This window comes from Lepidochelys kempii, chromosome 9 (genome assembly GCF_965140265.1).
Source record: "Lepidochelys kempii isolate rLepKem1 chromosome 9, rLepKem1.hap2, whole genome shotgun sequence".
NCBI lineage: Eukaryota > Metazoa > Chordata > Testudines > Cheloniidae > Lepidochelys > Lepidochelys kempii.
Genome location: NC_133264.1, coordinates 47,946,327 through 47,972,759, shown reverse-complemented (window position 1 = coordinate 47,972,759; position 26,433 = coordinate 47,946,327). Strand labels below are relative to the sequence as shown.

General features: G+C 40.2%; 2 protein-coding genes across 8 annotated transcripts in view; one reads left to right on the top strand and one right to left on the bottom strand.

Moving 5' to 3' along the window:
- The window catches only part of GIGYF2 (GRB10 interacting GYF protein 2), a 148,749-nt gene that overhangs the window by 56,281 nt on the left and 66,035 nt on the right, over nt 1-26,433 (top strand). For 6 of the 7 annotated variants that reach the window (XM_073360204.1, XM_073360201.1, XM_073360202.1 and 3 more), the window contains 2 exons: nt 2,252-2,363; nt 2,935-2,975. In XM_073360204.1, coding sequence (XP_073216305.1) covers nt 2,252-2,363; nt 2,935-2,975 — 153 coding nt within the window. Of the gene's footprint in view, nt 1-2,251; nt 2,364-2,934; nt 2,976-11,731; nt 11,818-26,433 lie in introns of those variants that run through there. The other variant, XM_073360207.1, reaches the window with a different exon arrangement.
- On the bottom strand, nt 9,368-20,133 carry KCNJ13 (potassium inwardly rectifying channel subfamily J member 13). Its single transcript, XM_073360208.1, has 4 exons — nt 20,045-20,133; nt 12,255-12,306; nt 11,151-11,638; nt 9,368-10,082 (listed from the first exon to the last, which is right to left on the bottom strand). Exons 3-4 carry the CDS (start codon nt 11,626-11,628, stop codon nt 9,460-9,462), a joined length of 1,101 nt encoding a protein of 366 aa, XP_073216309.1. The 5' UTR covers nt 11,629-11,638; nt 12,255-12,306; nt 20,045-20,133; the 3' UTR covers nt 9,368-9,459.

The following is a 26,433-nucleotide window of genomic DNA, read 5'->3' as shown; positions in this document are numbered from 1 at the left end:
ATAAGTGTCAGTAAAAATGTTGAGTGAAACAGTATTCTGAAGTGTAACTTTACAGTTAAGTTAGCATTATCAAGGCAGCTTAATCATAAAACCTTCTGCTGGAGGGCGAAATTGCTCGTACCCCTAAAATTTCACATTTTGTGTGGTGTCACTTTAGTTGTGACTAACAAGTTTTCCCTGTTCTAAAGTAATACTCCACAAGCAATCCAAGGTCATGCTCTTGAACTTTCTTTCTAATTGATTTGTTTTCCTGGGAGCTCCCTGTGGATTGTAGTTAAGCTGTGTGCTTTGAGTACTGGAATGTTTACATTCATGAAGGAGGGCGTCAGAGAAGGAAAGGATTTGAGTCTTTGTGGACTGGGCTACAGACTTAGACTTTTTGTTGTTGTTGCTGTTTTCCTGCTCAAGTAAGAGGTCATAACTGAGGCAGCTTGACCCAGCACTGTGCTGCCTATTTATGAACTGAGGCATAGGGATGCTTCTCCTCTTTTTTTTCCATTTTCACTGCCATTTCACAAATATCTAGGCCATTGACAGTCTGAAATTCTATTTTAAAATATCTCTGAGTTGGGAAAATAAATTACAGCCAGATCAATTTTTACACACTGCTATTATGGCAGTTCTTAATACAATTTGACTACATGAACACTCCATGCTAATTTATTTGTGGTGAGGGGATTAGAGCCACATCTACTTTCTACTTAACGTGTATGGTGTGACTAGAGACCCCTGATTGCCTAGGAGATCTTGGTTCAGTTCTAAGCTCTGCTACAGATTTCCTGTGGGATCTTGGGCCGATAACTTAATATCTCTGTGCCTCAGTTCCCCATCTGTAAAATGGGGATAATACTTGCTTTGTCTTGTCTGTGTAGATAAGCTCTTCAGGGCAGAGACTCTCTTACTATATATATGTACAGCACCTAGCATATTGAGGCCTCTAGGTACTACTGTAGTACAAATAATAAGAGCAATGCTCCCCACTTCCATTTATAGTGTTTTGAAAAACGCCATGTTTTTTGTCCTTTTCCTCTATCTTTGCATTAGAGAGGCTTCTGTACTCTTCATTCTGCCTTTGAGATATCAGATAGGCCTTGTGTTCTGTGCTTTGTCTATTCCACATTACATCAAGACTGTCAGCCTCAGGTACTCTAGACTTCTCTTTCACTCCACTTCCATAAGAAAATAGGGAAGGTTGGAGAACTTGGCCACAGGAGAGTCAATTAGGGGGCAAGCTAGGGTTGAACAAAAACAGTTAACTTATTTATAAACTCATTTTGCCCTTTCTGCACTAGGTACAGTCTGTTTACAATCATATTTGCTAAAACATTTTCTAACACATACAATGCAACCAGTTTTTTAGTCAAGACATGGCTTCAGTATCTTTGACTACCATATGACCGTTTGCTGTTAATCTTTTTTTCAGGGTAATGGCGCAAGCCTTGATGATCTTTTTCATGTATTCTGCATGTGTTCGTAAACTAAGTTTGTCTTTTTGGAGTATAATATAAGGCTAATGTGCTTCAGTGTCAATACTGCCAGTATTCTAGCATGCACTCTGTTTATACTGACCTATTGCATATTACCACATATTTATACACTTCAGTTTTCTGCTTCAGTTAGTTTCTTCTAGGTTTTTCTATAGCTCTGTAGAAACTGATTTGACACATCTTGATTATCTTTTCTGTGTGGTACTTATTACGTCTTTCTCTTTTGTGTAAAATCTGTTCATTTAATAATGGAACTGTTACATAATAGGCCAAGTTTCTTCTCTTCTTCTTCAGTCTGTGCTATTTCACCTCCTTTCCCCGTGTTCTGTGTAGCTCTTCTGTGCATTACTTGGTGTGCTGGACTATAACCAAGACTCCAATTACCTTATTTCCAAATTCCCAAAAGTTATTTCATGTTCACCTTAAACCTTCCCTATTTGGCAGCCTGTTAATTTGTCCTCCTTCATGCACAGCTCCAAACATGGTGATGAAGTATGGTGTACAAGCTTGTGAGAAATGATGTCTCTTGAAATGTAGATGTTAATTTCCAAAATCAGTTGCTTGGGAAATGTTTAGCTTTGAAATATTAAGTGAGTGGATTTAAACACCAATACTATTCTCACGAGATGGAGGAAAGACTTGCCTACTGTCAGGTTGCAGTGTCTCATTAAGGAGAAGATTATAAAATGAGGTTACATTCACATTAGAAAGGGGAAGTAAAGTTCTTCTTACAAACATTTTTCTTTGTTTTTTTGTCTTTGCAGGCAGAGGCCGAGGAGAAAGTGGTTTCTACCAAAGAAGTTTTGACGAAGTGGAGGGTGGATTTGGGCGAGGAGGAGGCAGGGAAATGCACAGATCTCAGAGCTGGGAGGAAAGGTAACAAAAGCCTAGATTTTAAAATATACTGTAGATGCACGTGCTTGGATCCCATGCTTGCACCCTTCATCCACAAAAGATATTTCAGAAAGGCTCTGTAGGAATATGTACTGGTTGATTGTCTTGGAATTTCTGAAGTGGAGACCATATAGTAATGTTGCTAGAATCCCGGCTGTTACAACAAAAACACTGTTCAAAAGCTTATATTGCTGATTACTTGTGGGCATGAACAGAGCACAGCTGTGAGAAACTGAGGTGTTCTAGAAACCGTCATTTCCATTGTAGCTATCTTTGGGAGAAAGTTTGTGTAGCTCTTGGAGAGAGGGCTCTTCTGTTAGTTTTAGCCTTTTGTCTGTTTGCAATGCATTAAGCCTAGATTTTTAAAGGTATTAAGATGCCTAAAGATCTAGATAGGCTCCTGTTGGCATTTTCAAAAGTATCTGGGCACGGAACTACCCTTAAAATTTTGGCCCCATAGCTCTAGTGAGAGAGAGGAAATGTGCGAGAGTTGCACCTGAAATGATGGCAAGCGTCCAAAGCCTTGTTTGAAACTTTTATTCTGCCTTTCTAGGGGAGACAGGCGGTTTGAAAAACCAGGGCGAAAAGATCCAGGTAAGATATTGTTAATATATATGTACATATGCCATACTAAACCTTATGTTCCTGGTCTACTACTTTATGTAAGGTTCATGTACCTGGGTCCAGACTCCTCTAAAATGCGCTATCAAAAAGTTCCTTAAAACATTCTTTAAGCTCTTGCTTGTTCTTGCTTTGTTTGAGTCCTCTTCATCAGGAATTCCTTGAGGTTCCCATCTTTATATTGCTTCTGACAGAGAGCAGTTACACATTTTTGAAGTTGTAACAAATCCTCCACTTGAACTTCATCTGGAGCTTGCTGCTTACTTGGGGCAAGCCAGTCCGAACACACACACGTGTGTTCCATTCTTGGCACTAACTTCAATTTGGTTCTGAGGGCACATTCAAGGTGGCAGTGTTTGTCATGTAGATCCTGAAGTATATGACATCTGACTATCCAAGCAATTCTGTCCACCATACTTTTTGATGGATTTGCAATTAGTCAGGATGCTCTTGCTGTTTTTCTCTTGATATACCTTCTGGAACCTATAACAGAGTATTTTCAGTGAGAGGTTCTTGGCTGTGGAGCTCTTTCCTTTCACAGGAAATTAGTCAGAGCTATTGTCTAGCCCAGAGGTGGGCAAACTATGGCCTGTGGGACCGTCCTGCTGGCCCCTGAGCTCCTGGCCTGGGGGGCTAGCCCCCGACCCCTCCCCTGCTGCCCCCCTCCTCTGCAGCCTCACCGCGCTGCCAGCGCAACGCTCTGGGCGGCAGGGGGTGACCTCCTGGGGCAGCGCAGCTGCAGAGCCCAGCCTGACCTGGTGCTCTGTGCTGTGCGGCTGTCTCTCCTGGTGCAGCCGCGCTGCCAGACACCGGTGCTCCAGGCAGTGTGGTAAGGGGGCGGGGTTGGATAGAGGGCAGGGGAGTACTGGGGGTGGTCAGGGGTCGGGATAGGGGTTGGGGCAGTCAGAGGGCAGGGAACAGAAGGGTTGTATGGGGGCAGATGTCCTGGGGTGTGTGGGCAGTCAAGAAGGCGAGAAGGGGTTGGATGGGGCAGCTGTGGGCGGTCAGGGGACAGGGAGCAGGGGTCCGGGGGGGGGGGAAGGGGGGCAGTCAGGAAGGAGAAGGGGGTTGGATGGTATGGTGGTGGGCAGTTAGGGGTGAGGGGTCTGGGGGCAGTTGGATAGGGCAGGAGTCCTGTGGGGGGGGGCGAGAAGCAGCGGGGGTCGGATAGGGGGCCGGGCCATGCATGGCTGTTCGGGGAGGCACAGCCTCCCCTAATCGGCCCTCCATACAATTTCAGAAACCCTATGCGGCCATCAGGCCAAAAAGTTTGCCCGCCCCTGGTCTAGCTATTTTTAAGGTACAGTGGAAGAGGTACCGGTTGTCTTATTTGAAGTGTTATAAGCTAAGATGGCTTTTTGGTGAGTGGATGGGGAAGGCTTGGGGCAGAAAATACGTTGCCTGTTGGGAGGGGAAGTTTTCAGAAGCACAAAGGGCATTTAAGGGTCCAGTTACTGTAAGTCAATAGGACCTCAGTGTCTAACAGCCCTTTATCTCTGAAAGCCTCACCCCTTTAGGGTCAGTAGGTGTGTATTGCTAATTTTGCAAGGGTGCCATGGTGATAGGTGTCTTAAAAAAGGCTTGTAATCGCCATCTGATTTTCAAAGCCCTCTGAATCTCCTCTTCAGGTATCTGAATTGATTATCGTGTTGTCTTAAGGTTGCTTAATTTTTTGGTTCCTAAGGTTTTGGCTCAAAAGATAACAAAATTAAGCGAGGTGTCCCTGACTCTGCCCGACCTTCTTTTTTCTGTAGGAGACATTGCTCCTAAGAATGACCAATTAGGGTTCATTTAAGGTTGTCTACATCTAACTTCATCTCACAACTCTTCTGCCTCCCTGTGTCTTCAGTATTTAATCTCTCTGAAAAAGTGGGGAAGTTCAAAAGATTAGCCATTTTGAGTGTTTCTGCTGTGGTGGTAGTTAGGGGTTATGGTTTATGTTTTTGATATTCTAGTATGTAACTACAAAGTGGCTACTGTACTGTTGTTTTGCAGCTCCTTCCTTGGAAATCTGTGGAGGAACAAAACCCCAAACTAACTCCTTTAAACAGAGTAGAGAATTCTTCCAAAGGCAAATGAGGGTAGAAATGGCAGACTGGAGGCACTAGTGGCTACAACAATAACTTGATTTAATGAAATTACATTTATTTTAGCACCGTTTCATCCTGATGGATGTGAAAATACTTAGCAATTTTACCAAACTATGCACAGAATTCACTTCATTTATTAATGAAACCACAGCAGCAATTTAGCAATGCAGATTGACACTACATGTCACTTTAGGATGAGAAGCAGATCTCTTCTAAGTGAAATGGCACGAGGAATTTAGGTATGCAGGATGTAATTACCCTAGCTGGAATTATGCCAGGATTGATGCTCCTCTTCCTACAAAGCATGTCTTCGGATCTTTAGTAACCACAAGTGGTCAAGACCGTGGCTTTGTATCTCATCTGAAAGAGTGTGTCCCCCAAACAGATTTCTGAGTTATTGCCTTTAGTATTTACTCAAAGGGAAGAATGCCAACTACCAGGTCATTGACAGAACTTGCTGCTGCACCTGTTTTCTTTCACATCTCTTTCTGGTACTGTTCCAGTCTGATCCTGTTTAGCTTGTGAGAACAGACAGGATCACATCATGAGGTAATATGGCTGAAGGCCATATTTGTAAACTGTTCAGATTTTTGATATAAAATACTCTCAGGGTTTTAACTATATCCACTTAGATTTGCCTGTCACTCCTTTAAGGATTTGTGTGTCCGGGAGAAGGAAAATCTTGACTTCTTTCCTTTGTCTCCTAACCAAAAAGGGCTGGTCAATGATGATTTGGTTTGATTTCAACCTTGGTCAGTAATGGAAAAAGTCACTGCTATGTAATGGTCCTCTAGTGGCTTATGTAAAATGATTTGAGGTTAAAAGGATCCTAGTTTCACTTCCTAGTGGACACATTCCTATCACAAAATAACAGTTTGCACTGTTAGCAATCTTAGCAAAGAGGTGAAGGACTGAATTGGCATGAAAGTAAATTTATTACCGAGAGATGCTCTCTCAAGTTCAGGGATGAAGTTCGTTAGAAAAGGAGTGCAGTGACTGGTTACCATTATCCATGCTAAACCTGACAAGGGATTTAAGTTCTCAATTTTGCACTTTCCACCAACAGCATCTTCTTTGCCCAAACCAACCAATAATAGTGTGTTCTCCAATAAGGCCTTTGCGTGTTCTCTGACCAGATATTCACTGAATCACCAGCTCTTCGTGTCCCTCTGTGTTGTGGGTAGTCAAAATATCATAGATAAGTAGGAACTAGAAAGCAGGCAATAAACCACTCTAGAATATTTTGGTAATTCAGAAATCATGGGACCCCAGGAAAATATCTGAGTTAAAAAAAAAAAAAATAAGAAACCCCGTACAAATCGCCCAATAAATAGGATTAATTTTCACATGCTTTATAATTAATTGATATACTGCTAATGATCACATTCTTTAGCATTCAGAATGTGTTTTCCAGTTGATGCGATCAATTCACAAACTGAACAGCAACCCTCAGTCTTGGTATTGATATTCAAGGCAAAGATACACTATTCATTGCAGGAATTACTATGCAAATTGCCATAGACCCTGTGGCTTTCAGCCAGAAATACCCAAAAATGCTTCTCAAAGGCTTAGATTATTTGCCAATTAAACAAGTCATATGTTAGATCACTGACATCTAGAAAAATCACACAGAAAGGCAAATGCCAGTCCAGTTTTTACACAGCCTCTGATCTTAAACAAGTCCATCAGTTTCCAAGCAGGAATAGTGATCAGGAAATACATGTTTTACTGTTAACACGTTACAAATGTTTATGATTTACAAGACACTTAGAAAGTCAGCGTTAAATGTGGCAAATAGATTTCCATCTGAGTGCATGTTTATGCCTGTCATGTGAGGAATACTTGAATATTAAAAAAAACATGCTTAATTATTTTCATGAACATTTTTTACCTCTTTTAAACTTGTTGCTTTTAAAAGTTAAAAACAGAGCTATAATGAATGGTTTAAAATAGAATAGTTTTAACGACTGAAGATGTAAAATTCAAAATACTCAGTACAATATAGTCAGAATTACCCTGACTCTAAGGATCCTTATGTTACCTGGGTATGTCCATAGCTATGGTATGGTCTCACCAGTCAATGTCCTTAGTATAGACCGAGATGTATTATTACACTCCTGAATTGCAGAATAATTGAGTTATACAGGATTATGTGACTTAAAGTGGAGAATTGTCAATATATGTAAAGAAGCTCCTTCCTCGTGTTTGAACTATTTATACTTTATTCCATGCTTAATGAAGTATTTACAGTACAATTTCTTGTTCTGCTGCTGCTTTTTAAGGGTTGTCCTCTGTACTTTTAGGATATTGGTTTGGGGCTTAAAAATAGAAAAGGATAAATATAGCACAACCACCCCTCATCACCACCACTTTCCATATCTTGGGGGCGTGGCCAATAATGTTATGAAGAGAAACAGCTGAACTTTCAAGTGCACGTGCGAGACCAACTATGAACATTGAGGGCAAAGGCAATTTAATGTATTAATACAAGATGGTGTTTGGTGTTACTGTACAGGCACTACAGTGGGCTAAAATATGGTTCCATTATACTGAGAGTGAAAGACAGAATACTGAAAGTATCCATTCTCTATAATAAAACCAGCCCTTGAAGCCTGGAGAATTGTAGGGAAGGGATATGGAAACATTTTCAGATCAATGAAGTATTTTTGAATTCAGAGATGGCCACCTGCCCTCCAGTTCTGCATGGACCTCCTTCTTCCTCTGGTACATAACACATTCCTGTGACAACTACAACAATAGTTAACATGGAAAAGTAATAATATTTTAATATCTCTTTAGCTGTCTTTTTAATAGAAATTACCTTCTGGAAATGAGGTGCAGCTGGCACCTTATGACAAAACAGCTATCCTACCAGGTTCTCCGTGACCAGAGCCTGACAACCTCTGTACTTCTGGGTTTGAAAAAAAGACTCTCACTAGACAGTGCCCTCCTAATATGGCTTCAGACTATATACCCTGCTGTTGGTCACTTTACAATAAAATCAGCTCCAGTGTGTAAACATAGTTTTGTCTAAATTGCCTAGTAGTGGTTATGCCACATTTATTGCTGGGAAAAGTCATTTAATTATCCTTGAATGGCAACATTTATTTTGATGGTAACTGTTGGTTGTTTCAGTCTGAATACAGAATAGCTATTTTAAAGCCACATTCCATTGCTGAGAAGCTGTGAATTGACAGCAAACTGTCCACTTAACTGTTAGCCCATTTGATCATAATAGAAATTGTTGCATATAGGAGCACGGTTCTTTCTTCTTGGTATTCTTACGAGGCACTCCTGGCAAAAAAAGTCCCATGAATAAGCACTTGTTTCAATTTTTTTTATTTTAAAATTAATTCAAATGTGTCTGATTTTGTAGATATGATTTATCTATATGCTGTGTGTACAGATATAGATATTTATATTAAAAAACATAAAATATAAATGGATGCAGTTCTTGGTAGATATAGTGCATCCTGTGGTGCCAGAACTACTCGAAGTGTAAGATGTGCAAAGCTGAGAACACATAAAATTTCACTGTGCCAAGAGACATGAAAGAACATGAATTGCTGTATAACAGTCTGTTTTCTACTGCTGAAATAATTTATTAAATGTTTCCAAATATGAAAATATCTCCACTGTAGCATGTGTGTCACATATATACACTTCAGGATTTTTGGCACTTGCTGTCTTCACAGACCTGTCACAGAGATATTGTATTCCCTTCTGACCTGGTGGAATGAAGAACTGCAGTCAGTACTCTTGATTTCACGTAATAAACAAGTACATCTGGAATGCATTTCACTGCCACTGAAAAGACTGTCAATGGTTTTAGTAGGATGTTCAGTCATCTGAAAATTGATGTAACCATGTACCCAGAAAGTTTTAATGTAAAAGGGTTATAACAATCTTGGAACTACCTCATTGCTGATCCCCAAACTAGTGTAATTTAACCCCAGGTTAGTTTTAGATTAGGTCTTCCATTGTACTGTTGCTGCATATTTTGACGTAGTGTCCTACCCACATACCATTTAATTAGGTTTTGGTCAACTGTGGGAGTCTGAAAGTCTCACACTTCAGGGTCAGTGCAGTTTTAATCATAGTCTAGTGAATTCAGCAGGTAGCATTAGTACTTTCCCACAACTTGTAGTGTGGTACTTGTCCCTGACGTTCTATTCTGTGCAGTTAAAACAGCTTCTCATCAGTTTACATGTGCACTTTATGCTTTTTTACTCTGCACACTATACTGCAATCAAAAGGATGGAGAAAAGAGAGAGCACAAAAGAAAATAGGGGGGAAAAGGAAGGCTGGAAGTTTAACCTGAAAGTTTAATGTAATTAAAAAAAAAAAAAAGGCACCAAGTCCAAATTCTATTCTATCAGACCGGTCTCAGAAATCTGGAAGCTGTCAGTGTGCTGTCCATTGATGCGGATCTTCATGTCAGTCCTCTTTGGACTCTTAGAGTCTGCTGCAGCTGGGAACTCTGGAATAGTCTTTTCAAAATTCTCCATCTTGATCTGATATTCCCCTTTGGCACCTCGGGCCAGCATAGAAGCAAAGCGATGGTGTAGAATGATCTCACATGGGAGGTAGGATGTCCTCCTTTGACACGTTTCCCCTGTTCCCTCCTGCATTGCTGAGAGGAAGACTACTAGCTCAAAATGGCGAGGGGTATCCCCTTGGAGGAGAACACCTAGAGGACTAGATGGGGTAATGGAGTGGTAGTAGGTCAGTGGAAAGATAAAGAATGGACACTCCTCAAACGTGATACTGTCCAGGTGGAAATCCACACTAGTTTGATGCAGCTGACCATTCTCCTGTTCTTGGTAAAGAATAGCTGAAACCCGAACGCTGGTGAGTGGGCTGGGACGAGTGTTGGCCACCTGGAACATAAGGTATGGCTTGCCCTCTGTGTGTGCCACTACTGCAGAATGAGTAAAGCGGATGGAGAAAGCTCGATTCTTTGGACGGGCAATCTTTGCCACAAAAGCACCTACATAACAGGAAAGAATGAATTAACTATAATCATGATGGTCAGGTTAGTTTCTTACTTGTCCGCAAGTTGTATGGAATGGCCCATGAGAAAAGGAGGAGGCTTAGTGGGATGGACATACTGTTAACTATCCTCAGACTGCTTGATTTCAAATTATTAGATCTAGTCTACACATAGTACAGCTCCCATCATACCAAAAGTTGCTGGCACCAGTTTCTATTCTCAATTTATTAATAAAATAAATCCACTTTTTTTAAAGAGCCGTGGCTTTTTCCATGAACTTTTTTGTCTCCACAATCTGTTAGCATGTGTAAAACAGTAATATTTGGAGAATGAGGGTGCAGTTGCAGAAAGAGATGTGATCCTTGATTGATGAAGATCCACTCCTTGAACTGGCTATGGTATATAATTGTGGTCTTTCGTTTAATGAAACTGTTTAAAATACAGTACACTAACCTTTTGCACAGTATACTATATTTGTCTAAAATTATTCCATAGTTCAGCCATTTTAAGTAACTTTAAACTAAGTACCACTGGGATTCTAAAGTGTTCTTGGGTGTTGGCTACCCATGGATACTTAACAATAAAGTGAAGGGGGGTAAAAAAAAATTTAGCCAGTTTTAAACAAACTAGCTAAAGTTTTGGGTAAACCTGTGAGAGTCTGTATCAAAACAAATGGATTTAAACCTCAAATTAATGAAAGGTTGGAAGAAAGAAGTTGATAGAGGAAGATGGAGGAAAATAACTCGTTGGAAGTGTCAGGAGAGGAGCTGCCGTAAAGAGCAACACTTTCTGGTTTCCAGTACAAATCCTGAAATACTGTTGTTCAAGTGCCTCTCCTTTTTATAGGTCTTTAACTGCTTAAAAGGAGTTGGATTATAATTGACAGCTATAAAGCTGTTTTGAAGTTGAAATTTCAGTCTTGTTGTTCTTTTAGTAACTGGCCCTACTCCTTTTATGTCCCATCTGGAAGCACTCATAATGAGATTAAGAATTTTACCAAATCTACTCCCTATATGTGGTTGAAAGGACCTACCCTATTTAAAATTGTGAAATAAACCTGATTACCTGTGATGAAGGCCTCCAACATGAGCCCCAGGACCATCTGTATGGCAAGCAGGGCGATAGCACTAGGACAGTCCCCACTTGGGAACATAGTGCCATAACCAATAGTGAGCTGTGTCTCCAGGGAGAACGAGAAAGCAGCTGTAAAGCTGGTGACGTACTTAACACAAATGGTGTGGTTGTCAGGTGGGGCATCATGATCCAACTCCAGGTCCCCATTCATCTCAGCCAGGAGGTACCAGAACACTGCAAAGACTAGCCAGTGGATGACAAAAGAAGCAGCAAAGACTAGCATCATCCATCGCCAGCGCATGTCCATTAGTATTCCCCAAGCATCTCGTAGGTATGCCAGACCTTTCTTTTGGGTCCCATCAATCTGTAGTGTGCTGTGTCCATCTTTAGTCACCATCCTCAAGTGCCTTTGATCCAGGAGGGGGGCACTAGATTTGGTGGTGTTGCTGTTTATCATATCTGATCTCATCTTCTGAAAACTAAAAAGAGAAAATTAATTAAGCTCCTGCATATTTGTATTTCAGCTAATCTTCACAGATTCTGGCACATCAGCCAGGGACCAAATACTACCTGCACCCAACAAAGGATGTCTTAAACATTGCAATCCAGAGAAGATTGATTTAGGAGTTTTGGAGTGGAATTTATCACTGCTTTTGTGGTAACGATTAGCTAAAAAAGACTAAGTTAAACATCAGATTACTTTTAAAATTTCCCCTACCTAGTCATTTAAACAGAGTTGTCATATTCCCCCCCCCCATTTATATTTGGGTCAAATACCTGTGCTAATATGGCAGATCGGCAGCTGTAGCACTGCAGCTTGTGTGGAAAACAGACTTTAATATTTTACATCTGTGATGATAGCAATTAGATGTTGAGATTCATCTTAGCAAAGCAATATAGCAATCTAAAGAATAATAAAAAGCTAATATTTAACTACAGTTCTTCCCCTTATCTGCTTTCTTGGGGAAGGCTGTGTCTCGCCACCTCACTTCTATAATTCAAAAATTTCCTCACAGATGTTCCTGACTTTCTGCCTCTTTAAAATTACCTTTACCTCTACCAACCGTATTCTCTTATTGACTAGAATTTTGGTACCTGGGGGAGAGCCTCTTCTGCTGAACGTACTCAGGCCACTGCTGATGTTAAGCTGTATTAAGAAGGGGATAGAGAATAATACGGAAAATATTATGCCATTATATAAATTGATGAGAAGTTCTCCGCTTAAATACAGCATCCGTTTTGGTCACTTTAACTAAAAAATAAAACCCTCCAAACCCCACTGCAACAACAGGAGGGAAAAAAAAAATTTAGAGAAGTTCATGGAAATTTTTAAGTAAAGGTGAAGTTGCATATGAGGGAATATAAAAGTCAAGAGCCAAAAATTGCAAATTGTGTGCCTTATACTCCTACATTCATGTTTAGGATCTTAAGTAAGAATAACCTTTTTTTTCAGAGGTGCCGAGCACCTTCAGATCCTATGGACTTGACTGGGTGCTGTAGATGTTCAGCTCCTCTGATAAGCAGTTCGTTAGGAGCTGAACTGTGGGCACCTAAGTTTAAAAACTTTTGGCTTAAGAGACTATTACACTTGAATAGAAAATTAGTTTTATATAAATACTGAATGGGAAAGAAATCCTATTGGGAGCTCCTATTGCTAGTTAGCTCTTCCCATAAAACAAGAACACACACAATTAAAAGCCATCAAATAAAAAACTCTGGTTTTTAATCCATTGCATTAATTAATGATGACACTCACTGCCACTAGCTAGTGTAGAGGCAAATTGATTTTGAAGAAATAAACAGAGTTAAGCAGTTTCTCTTTATACAAATGCTTCAGGTCATAAAGATGTATAAGAGAGGATGTGCAATTAAGTGGGTTATGAAGATTCACACCTTTTTCTGAAGGCCTTGCCACTGTACATACCAGGCTAAAGGGATCATTGGCTTAGTCCAGTATGTCAATTTTTATATTCACATTAGTAGCCACCAGCCTTAGTTTGAATACCTAGGATTTGACCTGTTCATGGTAAAATGAGGACTGTTTTAACAAAGATAGAAATGACTATCTCCTATTTGATCAATGGCATATTGATCCTGGAATTGGTCCTGTAACTCATTTGATTTATGAGTTTATAATTTGTTCTGGATATAAAATCTTCATATGTAGATTTAAATATGATCATTACCATATCCTGGTGAGCATCGTGAATAGATCTTTTACTGTCTTCTTTGCTTGTGGTGGTGGGTTCCCCATACATACAAATATGTTTTACTTCTATTTGGAACATGCATCCAAGGGGCTTGAGGAATAACCGATGGTTTGAGTAGGATCTTGGGGCTTTTTTCCACCTTTTTATTCTCCATTCTCCTATTAATTACAGTTGTTTCCTTATCTCCTGCAGTGAATATGCCACAACTATATAATGGCTAAGATCAGGTGGTTTTTTTTAATGATTCTAATAGTTTTTTGAAATACAAGACAGACACAATGGGCGAGGTAATATCTTTTATTGGACCAACTTCTGTTGGTGAGAGAGACAAGCTTTTGAGCCACACAGAGCTGCTTTTCAGGTGGTCTTTATATTTCTGAAAAACAAGGCAGAATTTTCTTAAATAATGCGCCACTCCTTCCGCCGTGCACAGAGCATGAGTAACGATCTGCTGAGTCAATCATTGGGAGTGCTGAGTACAGTCTACTCTGCTAATAACCCTAATCCTGGCCTCCACGGACTGCCCTCCACTGAGGCTATTCAGTCTATATTAGTTCAGTCTTTGGGGTGCTCCACAGCTCTGCAAGAATACAGTTTCTGGTCTTGCAGCAGTGATAGGAAATCACAAAGTAAACAGAGTAAAATCTTCGAAGTGCTTTAGGTACCACGAATCAGCTTTACTGGTCCGAAGAGCTGAGTGTTGCATTAAGACTCAGAATGGCCTTGTTTAGTGCCTTGAGGGGGATTATAGAATGAGTATTATGGCTAGTCGATAGGAATGATGGGACTGTGTGCAGAACAAATTGGAGCCAGTGCCTCTTTATCATCTTAGATTCTTGGAATAAGCTGCGGTCTTGAGAAACATGTACTCGATTACTTGGAAGGAAGATGAATATGTGTAGACCTTTGGGACCTTATGCCTTTGGGATAAACCATATGAGTTCTTGGAGGAAAACTTTTTGTGTAAATTGTTATGGCGTCTGGAGGGCAGTTGTTATGGCATGTTTCACGAGTAGTTTGGGCAATAGAGTACAAAGCAGAGCAGAGCTACTCCTTAGAAAAAACTAAATCTAGTAGTGACAAGCAATAACAGGAATCCTCAGAGTATTATATACCCTTACAAATATAGAATAGTTTTTTCGGGTTCATTTTCCTCCCCCATATTCTGATAAAACAGCACACTACAGTAGAGCACTGTCATTTCACTACAATGCAGAGCACAATCAAGATCAGTTTGAAGCTCGGTTGATACAGCGACTTGATTATTTGATTACTACTAATGGTTTATTAATATTGATTTCAACCTCTCCTGCATCCAGCTTTCTTCATTACATCAAGTTGTTTCGGACATTTTCTATTAGTGAAATTCCAGTACTGTAACAATCTTGAAGGTATTTCAGAATGAAAGAATATCATCTCCATCTTTATTAACCTAAGCAGTGCTTTTCACAGCAGTCTCTTATCAATGTCACTTCAGACTTTAACAGTGAGATTGTCCTGGTGAGGAGGATAGGCTGCTGCTGTAGTCCCATTTGGCCTGGAAAAGTAGTCCTTTCTGTGGTAGTGATTATAGTGTCAGGTCACTAATCAGTGGTGCAGTGAATAATTTTAAAGTACATGACTGAGACTCCATATTTAATGTTTATTAAAAAATAACAACCAGGAGGGTATGAACCTATTGTGTCTTAAGTTAAATTAGATCACGGGACAAAGCTTCTTTGTTGGGATGGATGGAGAGTCCAAAAGTAGTGCAGCTGATTCAGGATGAGAGGAGTGTTTCAGGAGGAGGGGGGAAGCTAAACTAACAGGCTTAGGTTTTGAATTCTAAATCTAGGAAGTCTGAGGATTTCCTTTCTTCCCCCTTCCTCCCTGCAAGTGTTCTTTGAAAAGCAGATGCAACTTGAATGTATTTGAGAAGTCAGACGAAAGGTAACTGTTCACTCTCTACCTACTTCTCTCCTCTCCCCCTGTTATTCCCCCGCCTCTTTGTCAGATGATTTACATATTTTCTACTTTCCCTATTCATAGATTGATTAAATTATAAGATCAAGAGGAACCATTGTGAGCATCTAGTCTGACCTCCTGCATAACATAGGTCATAGGACTTCCATGGGTTGATTCCTTTTTGAACTAGATATCTTTTAGAAAAAAATCCAGTCTTGATTTTTAAAGTTTCCAGTGATGGAGAATTCACCACAACCATAGGTAAGTTGTTCCAATGGTTAATTACCCTTGCTTTAAAAAAAAAAAAAAAAAGTTGTTTCTAGTCTGAATCTGACTAGCTTCAACATCTGTCCATCAGATTTTGTTATGCCTTTGTCTGCTCTTGTTCTTGCCGGTTCTTATCTCATGAATCTGCTTGTCAGTTACAATCAGGACTTGCTGCCTCAAGACTAGAAGAGCTACTGCTACCAAAGAGATTTTTCTCAACGTCTTCCTTTGCATCCCCTTCCTTTGATATATTATTCCAATGTTTCCAGTCCTTCCTCTTATGTTACCTCTTACTTTTTTGAGAATTAAGTGATGGTTATTCAATCAGAAGTGTACATGGCATTGCTTCTTTCTCTTCTCCTTTTATTTCTTTTCTTTACCTCCTGTTCACCATCTTGTCCATTCCTCAATCCAGTTTCTCTGATAAATCAATTGAGTTGAAGCAAATCATAGCAGGATAGCTAGAGCTAACTTCTTTAAGCATCAAGGTAGTTCATGCTTTATTTTCTTTTCCATAGCAGATCCCAAGTGGCTTTTTAATTGAATCAGATTTTTTTCTGGTTCTTGGCTCCCTGATGGTTTGTCCACAATAAAGCCATCCTCTGCAGCTGATTAATACCACTTTAGCATACCCCTGATGTTCATGTAATCAGCTGCTACTTTTCACTATAGAGTTTAATGGTTACAAGAGTACATGGTCCTGAACCCCTATACTCTGCTTCATTTTGCCAGTTTGAATATATGTTCTTGTGCCCTCTGCTCTGTGGCTCTTCAGCTGAAGCAGTTTGGCTGTTTCATGCCACCCTGGTTTTCTAATCTTTCCCTTGCTTCTCTAGGCAGTTCATGCTCAGCCTCATTCCTGTGAACAGGAATATTCTGACACCAAATGTGTCTTAAGATTTGTTCTTCATATCTACACCCTGACCGAGGACATTGTACCAAATGCACTTTCAGGCTGTTCTCCTACAAAGGTTGTCACCACCTTGCTTTGTTGTTAAGGCTTTTGAATAGTTTCTCATTTGGATCAGAGTTCCAGCAAAACATTTTCAGAGTGCTACCCTAGCTTCCCACTCTCCATTACATCACTTGCAAATTCTATTTTAATTGACTTTGGAAAGCTTCTGAGGTAGATTGTACTGTTTGGAGTCTAGTTGGTGTTCACAACAAACTGGTGTAAGGAGAAAAAGGCTATGAAAGAAGGAATTTGCTAGGAGTAACTGCACAAAAGCTCACAGTTATCGTTCTAGTTAGCATAGACTTCAGTTTCCTTTTAGCTGTGTATTGAAGCATGATTCTGAGAATATTAGTGGAGTCCTATTGACTAATGTGCCACTGCTGTGAGGAGGTAAGTAAAATCCAAGCTTATATTACGTGAGCACAAATGACAAAAAAATGTTTTATACCTATTTCAGATTTAATTGGCATTTCTATAACTTAAGCAACGAGAGCTCATGTTTACTGTTGTTGAGGCTTTGTGCAATTCATGGCAAAATGAACCTAAATTCTGCAGTAAGGTCTCTAGATTCTGTGGCAGCTTCACTTAAATTTTAATTTAACAGTCTGCACAGCAGTGTCTGAGGTGTTTGACATTAAATCCAGTTTATTTAACGCAGTCCCCACACTTCGTATTTACTATAGATTTTTGTATTGGGAGTGCATAACTGCATCATAGAATTTGTCAGGGGAAGCTGGGAAGGGAACAGTTGGTGCTTTTGGCATCTGTGGGGGCACGGGGGCAGTTTGGTTTGTGGGATAATCACTTTAGCTGGGTGCTTGTGGTTCAACTATCAGTAGTAAAATTGCTGATATTTAAACATCAATGTTGTCTCTAGGTTTCTGTGTTAACACCCATTATGATGAATGTGGGCAGTTAGAATAATAGCTTTGTCATGTGAAGTTTCTTGCAGAATTAGGAAGGCAAGGTGTAAGTTTTTACAGTTGATTCACATTTTCAAGATTTAATTTGCACCTGACAGAGCTAAAATAACTTAATTTCTGCAGCACAGTTCTGTTGCAAGGCATAAATTCCAGGGCAGATGCCAAGGCCTGTATATTCTGTGATTCTGAGGCAGTTGTTGGAGGTAAAAAGGGAGAAGTAGCAAGATATTCTCCTGAGGTAAAGAAAGTGTAATACATGCACTGAATTTTTAATTAAATTTTAAACTGCTGAAAGACTTTGAGGTAAAATTGACGGTGGGGGTGGATGGGGGGAGGGGAGTTGTGTTTACATTACAATGTAAACCAAAAGCAAGCCTTATTGATTGAGATTTTGACTAGCTCAATATTGATATGCTACTGTACTGCTTAAAGCTGTTAGACCATTATTTCAACCATTGATTATGAAGTGACATTTGAGTGCCCTATACTATGTGGTCTCCTTCAAGTTGTTAGAAAAGCCTTACCAAGAAACTGTTTAAACTTCATCCCATAAGGGAAATACTTGTGAAATCTCTTAGAGAGATCTGGATGCAAAGTCCTAAATAAAGGTTTATTATTGGGCACTGGGGGAGATCAGGAGAGTTAGGTGGGGACCAAGGAGCTGGTCCACAAACTCTGAACATTTGATATTTAATATCGGGATAAAATGGGCCCATGTTTACCTCTATTAGCTATCCATCTTTGTAACTTCACATTTTCTCAAATGCTTCCCCAGTCCTGTGTGCAGCAAACTATCCCAGTGACCTATATGAGATAACCAGTCATTTTCCAGACCAGTGCAATTCATGCCTGGTGGTAAATGCATGATGCTCCTAAATAGTTGCTTTCAAATGAACAAAACACAATCATGCTAGTTCATAGTGTGACACTTATTTCATAGGCACACTCAATTCGCCATTGACAGATCTTTGAAACTGACCTTAGTCATAAGATCATCATGTAAAGCTAGATGTTTACTGGGCTCTGATGAATGCAGTGGGAAGGTAGAAGGGTGAGAGGAGTTTGGTTTTCTGGAAAAGACCGTAACTAGAGAATCAGGTCGAACCACTATTTTTATTTGAACCAGAACTTAACCTGAACCATGGTTTTGTCCTATGTACTGAACCTGAATCAAAACTGAGCTGGAAAAAAAATGTGGGTTACTGGTGAAAATAAAGGTCCAGCATTTCTTAAGCTCAACATTTAAAAAAAAAAAAAACAACAACAAAAAAACTACTGCGATCTTATTTTCATTATAAAACAACAAAATAACAATTAGACATGTGATTGCAACCAGAAAGGCCTTCCCCAATATAATGAGAAAAGACTAGAAGAAGGCTAGCCCAGAAGAGTAGTGAAAGAGAGAAGTTTAGGAGCTACCTGCACAGCACATGAGAGAGCAGGGGGCCCAGAGATAGATGTACCATCTCTGGGTACATCTCCACAGCAAAAAAAACCCCCAAAAAACATAAATAAAAAACACACAAACCCACAGCAAGCCTAGGTTCTGAGACCCTCCCACTTCCCTGGGTTTCAGAGCCCCCACTCTGGCCTGAGCCTGAATCTCTACACTGCTATTTTTAGCCCCATGAGCCAGACCTGGACTCTGAGACTTGGTGCCACAGATCTTTTACTGCTGTGTAGACATACTTTGAGATTTCATCCTGGTAAGAGAAGTGGAATGCTCCTGGTCCCAGAAGTTAAAGATAACTCTTCAATATCGAGGAAAGATAATGGCTCCCCAACCTATCTCTGCCACAGACAGACGATCTCCCAGCCATCCCCAACCCCAGGGCAGCTCCTCCTGCCAGTTGCCCCACTTGAAGCAGAGCCGTTGCCTCAAACTCAAATTTATTCCTTTACCACAGAGGTCTAGTTTGGAAGATGGTATTTTAGTTTGCTCAAACAAATTGTTCATTTCGAAAATTGTTTTCTGACAACACAAGAACTAGGAAAACTCATGTACAGTTAAAAAGTAAATAAATGTTCAAAAATGAAGATAGTTTCAATAAATTTCAACTTTTTAAATTTTCTTCCATTCTTTTGGACTGAAATTTGGTTTGAACCAGTTCAGACCAGTAACCAAACCACTATTTATTTACTTTTAGTTGCTTGATCCAGAACTGAACCCAAACACACTGAATGCAACTGAACTCAAATCTGAACCAAATCAAAATAAATACCGGTTTGACTCTCTGGTCTTTTCCCATCCTCAGCAATAGTTGATTACCTTAGCTTCAGTTGTATGCATCTGCTGAGCATTGTGAAGTTTCCTTCCAATGCCCTTTTCTGCCAGGGTTCTTAATGATGGAAAGTTTGGCTTCCCTCTTATGCCACTGTGGGCATTATCAGTTAGAAAAAAGGTTCATATTTGAGAAGAATTACAGAAATATTTTGTTTAAGGTGATATTCCAGTAGGGAGCTTCAAAAGCAAAAGCGCTCTCAGCTTTCTTTACACAATGAAAATAATTTGCATTATGTTTTAAAAGTTAAAATTATGCTATTGTAAATAACTTTGTCAAAAAGGTAATTTTATCGTGTACTTACCAATGTCTTTGTAGCTTTTATCAGTGTGCAGGGGAAAGGGGGAGAGGTTTTGGGTCCAAAAAGTAGACTGCGGTAATCTTATGTTCTTGTCCCAGTACAGGCAAGAAACTTTCCACAATTTAGTTTGTAGGGATCTCTTCTTTAAAATGGGTTTACATGTCTCAATCCTCTGTTTATAATGCAGGGGGGGTTGGTTTTCATCTGAAGCTGATGTGATTGGTCATTTTGTCTGCAGGGGGGCCAATTAGCTCTGATCAGGTGGAAAAGAATGCTGGTTTGTTAGGAGGGCTTTCTTTATCCAACACAAACCCTAGCAGCCGAGGAGAAATCCTCAAGAACTTATTTGGAGAAGGGCTGCGTTCCCCCCTCCCACTAATCAGGATTGGTCTTTAGGTTTGCATAATCTTACTTAAGGTTTTACTTGGAAGTTCAAAGGGACAAAATTCCTCAGAACTTTTTCCTCCTATAGCTGCTTTAAAATAGGAAATGTTCTCTATCATTTTTTCCTAACTAAAGTCAAGCAGAATATATTTGGGTGGAGATGGGAATCCTTGTATTTGTACTCTTCCTGTGCTTCCTTACTTTCATTGGGTCTCTTACACCTGAGTCTTGTTAGCAAACGGTGTGGGCTCCACCTAACAGTGGATATTGGTGCAGCCTAGTCACAGTCACTGGAGACTGTAGATGATTTGTAGTCTAATGCTAGTCAGAAGATGTAGATCCTGCCCTTCCTGTTCCATCTCCATACTGCTCCTTTGTAAAAGTATTGAATTACTCATGGGATTTTCTTTAAACTGTGATGAAACTATGTAGATTAGAGGAAGTTTCTGTGGTTTGAAAATGTGGTGAAACTGATTCTGGACAATAAAATGCACCACTCATGCACTTACATTCTGGTGTCCCTCAAATTTAGTGTTGAGTAGAACAGCTGGCTAATTAAAACAATTTTAGCTGAAAATATGCCTGTGGTGTCCAGCTTCCAGCACCACTAAAATGAGCTGTGAGGATATCTTTGTGATGAAGTTCAGTGTTTTACATTTTTTTTCTTTGTTAGCTGCTGATGTGAGGACTTTGAGCGAGCGTCAGGCATAAGAGGATCTGAGAAACAAAGGCTGTGATTGTTTTCAGTAAAACTACTGAAGGCCTGCTGGGAAAATTATTAATGTAGACTTTCCTACTTAGGAAATGAAATCTCCCCCTCATGGTTTTTCCTTTTTTAAAAAACAAAAAATACAGAACATTAATTCTTTGTTTCATTAGTGCAGAACATTTTAATACATGTTCAGGCACAGCACCATAAACTCTGATAGACATGTTATGACCTCCAGGACAAGGGAAAGTAATTTAGCACAAGGGGGCACCCTCCACTCATGCCAGTGTGTAGGACTGTGATTTGTCCTTCACTTTCCTTACATATTGTAGCAGGATTGCACTTCCACTGTGACAAACTGGGTTTTTGTGGGGGGGTGGGTTTATTTTTATTTTTTTTTAATAAGACGACATATTTTGTAATGTAGAAAGCTTATGGTTCTGGTCACATGTTTCTGAACAGACCCTCCTTGAGTGGTTTGGGATACTAGCCCATGCTTAAGATGAACAGTTTTACTGGGACATACGTAGGAATTAGACCTGCTGCATTCCTCTTTCTTATTTTTATATTCTGATACATTAACTTCAGTGCCAGCAAATGTTCATGAATTTAGTGAAAAACAGACGACTTTGAATGAAATCCAGGAATCTTGCCAGGAAAATTAGTTAGAAACTGCACCTGAGGATGCTTGACTGGTAGGGCTTAGAAGGAGACAGGAGGTGGGAAGAGGAGGAGCTAAGACTGGGAATCTGGAGAGGCAGTATTACTTAGTGTTTAGAATTGGAATCTGGAGAACTGAATTTTGTGTCTGATTCGGTCACTGATTTACTGTATGACATTAGACGAATTACATTATTATTTAGGCTACTTTTTAATCATGGGTATTTTTGGTAAAAGTCATGGACAGGCCATGTGCAGTAAACAAAAATTCATGGCCCATGACCTGTCTATGACGTGTACTATATACCCCTGACTAAATCTTGGGTGCTTTTGGGGGTGCATGGTCATGGTGCTGGGGAAGAGGGGGTGGCCAGCGGCGCGTGTGCTGGGACTGCTGCAGGTGCTGAGGAGAGGGGGTCGGGTGGTGGCAAGTGGTGGCCTGAGACTGCCTCAGCAGCGGCTGCTTGAACTGCTTAGGCAGCCCTGGATCCAGCCACTACAGAAGTCACGGAGGTCTCAGAAAGTCATGGAATCCGTGACCTCCATGACAGACTCGCAGCCTTAATTATGATGTTTATATGTTTGTAGTCTAGTAGTGTTACGCCACTAGACTGTCCAGTGCTGTCCAGTTTTCTCTAGCTATAAAACATGCCTACAAATTACTGATCTCTGTAAAGTTTTTTGAGGTCCTCTGAAAGCTATAACAAGTGCAAAGTATTATCATAGTATTTATTAACTTCCCTTGGTGAGGAAACGAAAGAGCTGGGAAAGGGAGAGAGAAACATCGTACTGAATAGATATCGTCACCACCCACTCCCATCCCCCCAGTTCACCACTACCAATAATATTTCTGTTAATAATCCTGTTCCACTTTGAAAAGAATATAGACTATACATCTTGTGGAAAACTCATGACACTGTGAAAAGGAGTTGAAGTTATTTGCTGTTCTAATAGAAAATCCTCTACATAAACAAGTTATCAAACTGCTGGATTCCAGAATTCCAATCTTGTTCTTTGAGGTTAGTCACTTCGCTATTCCAAATTGCACAGCTGTAGACTTTATTGGCTGGATGCCTATTTGCTCTCTCTGAAGTTTTCCATAAACACCATTGCTGGCTTTGTGTCAGACATGAACACAGGTGCCCTTTTACTGCTCCTTCTCCTCAGGAAGTCCAGTCAATTAGTGCAAGGCAAGACCATAGATTACATTTTATTCTTTTCATCTTAGAAAAGCCATGGTCAAAACCTGACTGCTATACTAAGTAATTTCAACCCAGTAAGATGGGGTTCTGGGAACTGTATGTAAATTCAGTTTACTAGTACTGTGGAAAATTTGAACTTTATATAAATTGTATGTACATTTTTGTGTTGGATCCACGTTACTCCACATTTTAGTAACTTCACTGTTGTCACTTTTCTGAGGCTTTTTTCTGATCTTTGGTTGATTGGACTTTCAAAATGGAGCAGTGTCTCTTAGTAGAGCTAGATAGGGTTTAAGGTCATTTTTTGCCAAATCCTTAGTAGTTATCAGAGTCCTTAGTCCTTGTAGTCTGTCACTGCCTATTGACTGGCTTGTTTGTGTTGTCCTGGTACATGGAGACTTAAGCAAGATCGTGGTGTGTTCCCTTTACTGTTTAATTGAGGAGCGTGGCACCAAAGCAGTCACATAATGTCACCATCTAGATCTGCTTTTATAGATGCTTGGAAAGATACCAATAGCAGAATTCTAAAGATTATGCTTTTCTCCACTATACATAACATTTATTCCTGAACACGCTTTCCTCATCCCTAAAACACAGGTACTGCACTAGAAATTCAAGACTGTAAAATCATCACCTCCTTTCTCCAAGGTCATTCTAGTGTCATCCTGTCCTTGCAAGCAGGCCTAAAACATGCACCAGATCATGCCTTGTCAACTCTTAGGTGTTGTGCATTTCGAGCAATGTTAGAAATAGAAATTGGATTTCTCGTAAATTAATAATGGAGAACTTAACAAGAGTAGTGCTGTGTCAGTATTTGAAAACAGAACCATTACTTTTCTTAAAGCAATGGGCAGGAAAACTGTCATTTCCTTGACGACAGTTTTAATCAAGAGAGTGGCTGGAACCAGTAGAATGATAAATATGGATGCACATATGCAAATATTTTCAAAATCTGTTATGAATATAATAGAGCATATAGCCCATTAGTACCAATTTGAAATGGTGCAATTAAGAGCAGTCCTCAAAACATTAGACTCCAATGCTGAATACAGTAACCATCATATGGAAGAAACTGCATCCTTTCTGAATTATTATAGTAAACTTTGCTGTGTTTGGGAGGAATGTCATGATCTCACCATGAAATTGTTTTAACCAGCTAATTTAATCTTACTGAATATGAGGCAGCCTCTTTTTATGGAACTGTTGTAAGCAGGTGAACTAGAAAATGTCATTAAATCCCCTTAAAAAACAAAATACCCTGAATCTCTGTCATAAGGTTTTATGTGAACCTGCCCTTGTGGACTAAATATAATATCCCTTGTAGAGGGGACTTGGATAACCTAAGAAGGGCTTTAACTCCTCACTGAAACCACAAACTGAAGATGTTCCTCTCTCACTGATTGCAGAGTTGGCATGTCAGTTAAGAGTCAAAGATTAATTCTTTGTGAGTTAAAGCCTTACCAAAATTTTGCTCCTTCCTCCGCTGTCATCTTATATTTTTAAAAGAATGGTTTCAGAAAGTAACTAGAGAAGAATTTTTTGTGTCAAAAGACACACTAACTAGGAAGTCTGTTGATAAGCCATAAAAAATTGTATAAGCTCTGCACTTGCCAACTAGGCCCTGTTATCAGTAATTCCTTGTGGTTTACCTATCATGGTCAAGGATGATCTCTTTCACAGTTTTTATTTTTCGTGGGTCCTTTGGTGACTGAAAAGTCAGATGCTTGAGCCACAGGTCCGTTGCAGATATTGCAGGTGGTGTTGGAAGACCGGGTTGGGCTGCGATTGCTGCATGACCATTGTCTTTCCTTTTCTGGCTTTTTTTCCTGTGACCAGGGCAAGGCTATTTTCCTCAAAAGTGGACGTTCCCTCTGACAAGTCTTCACCAGTTAACCCTATCCTGGGCTGCTGTCTCCCAGTGTGCAGTGTCAATGCCCCATCTCTTGATGTTTATCTTGAGCGTGTCTTTAAAACATTTCTTTTGGCCTCCTCGTTTCCTTTCTCTTTTGGTGAGTTGGGCATACAGCAGTTGTTTTGGTAAGCGTACATCAGACATGCACTCACAGTGCCTATCAGCTGGATAATCAGGGCCTCAACACTGAAGATGTTGGCCTCTGTGAGGACACTCTTACTGCGATGATCCTTACACTTTATGTTGAGGATCTTCCAAAGAAAGTGCTGGTGCTGGCATTCCAGGTTTTTCAGATGTTTTCTGTAGGTCACCCAAATCTCACAGCTGTAGAGGAGAATTGAGATTACCACTGCTTTATAAACTAAAGGCTAGCATGTGTTCTGATGATGTGATTGTTGAACACCTGGCGAGACAGTCTGCCAAAGACAAGCTTGGCACAGCAAATTCTGTGCCGAATCTCGATGTCTGTCTGCCCTCTGTGAGAGATGGCTGCCAAGATAGGCAAAGTATTCTGCATTTTCCAGTTCTTCTTTGCTGATCTAGATTTTCGTTGCTGGGTCTGATTACTGGGGACTGTCTGGTGGAGAACTTTTGTTTTGCTGATACTGTATTAAGAGTTAGCCCTAGGCTTCTGTAAGCTTCAGAGAAGCAATTAAGAGCTTTTGAAGATACTCCTTTGAATGTGCAACTACAGCACAATCATCTGTGTACTGGAGTTTCGTTATTGTTGCCGATATTACTTTAGTTCTGGCATGGAGACTAGGTTGAAGAGGTTGAAGAGGTTGCTGTCAATCCGATATTGGATGCCAATGCCCTGTAGTAGAGTGTCTTGGGTTAGTGTTTTCATAGCTGCTAAGAAAATGGAGAAAAGGGAGGGTGCCAGTACACAGCGGTGTTTTATGTCAGTTCGGATGACAAAGGGCTCAGAGGAGATCCACTGCACAGGATAGAGGCAGCCATCTGGTCATGGGGGAGGAGTCTTATAATAGTGATAAATTTGCTTGGGCAGCTAAACTTTGACATGATTTTCGACAAAGCCTAACGGTTGACACAGTAGAAGGCTTTGATCAGATGGATAAAGGCCATATACAAATCCTGGTGGTGGTGGTGGTGACGTTTTTCCTGGATCTGCCTACCTGCGAAAATCATGTTGGTTGTGCCTTATAGTTGTCTGAAGCCGTACTGGGACTCTGGAAGTATTTCCTCTGCAAGAGGGAGCAGGCGACTGAGTAAGATTCTAGCAAGAATCTTCCCAGTGCTGGACAGGAGGGCAATGCGTTGGTAGTTGCCACAGTCATCCCTGTCACCCTTTTTAAAAATGACGATAATGTTAGCATTATGTAAGTCGGCATGAATTTTTTCGGTGCACCACATTTTGAAGAGCAGCAAGTGAAGCTTGTTAGACAGTGTTTCTCCTCCTACTTCAGCTGGTATACTATCAGGACCTGGTGCTTTGTTCTTCATTTGTTTAATTGCTTTGCAGACCTCCTCAGGTGTTGGTGGGTTGGCGAGAGTTTCCCTGTTT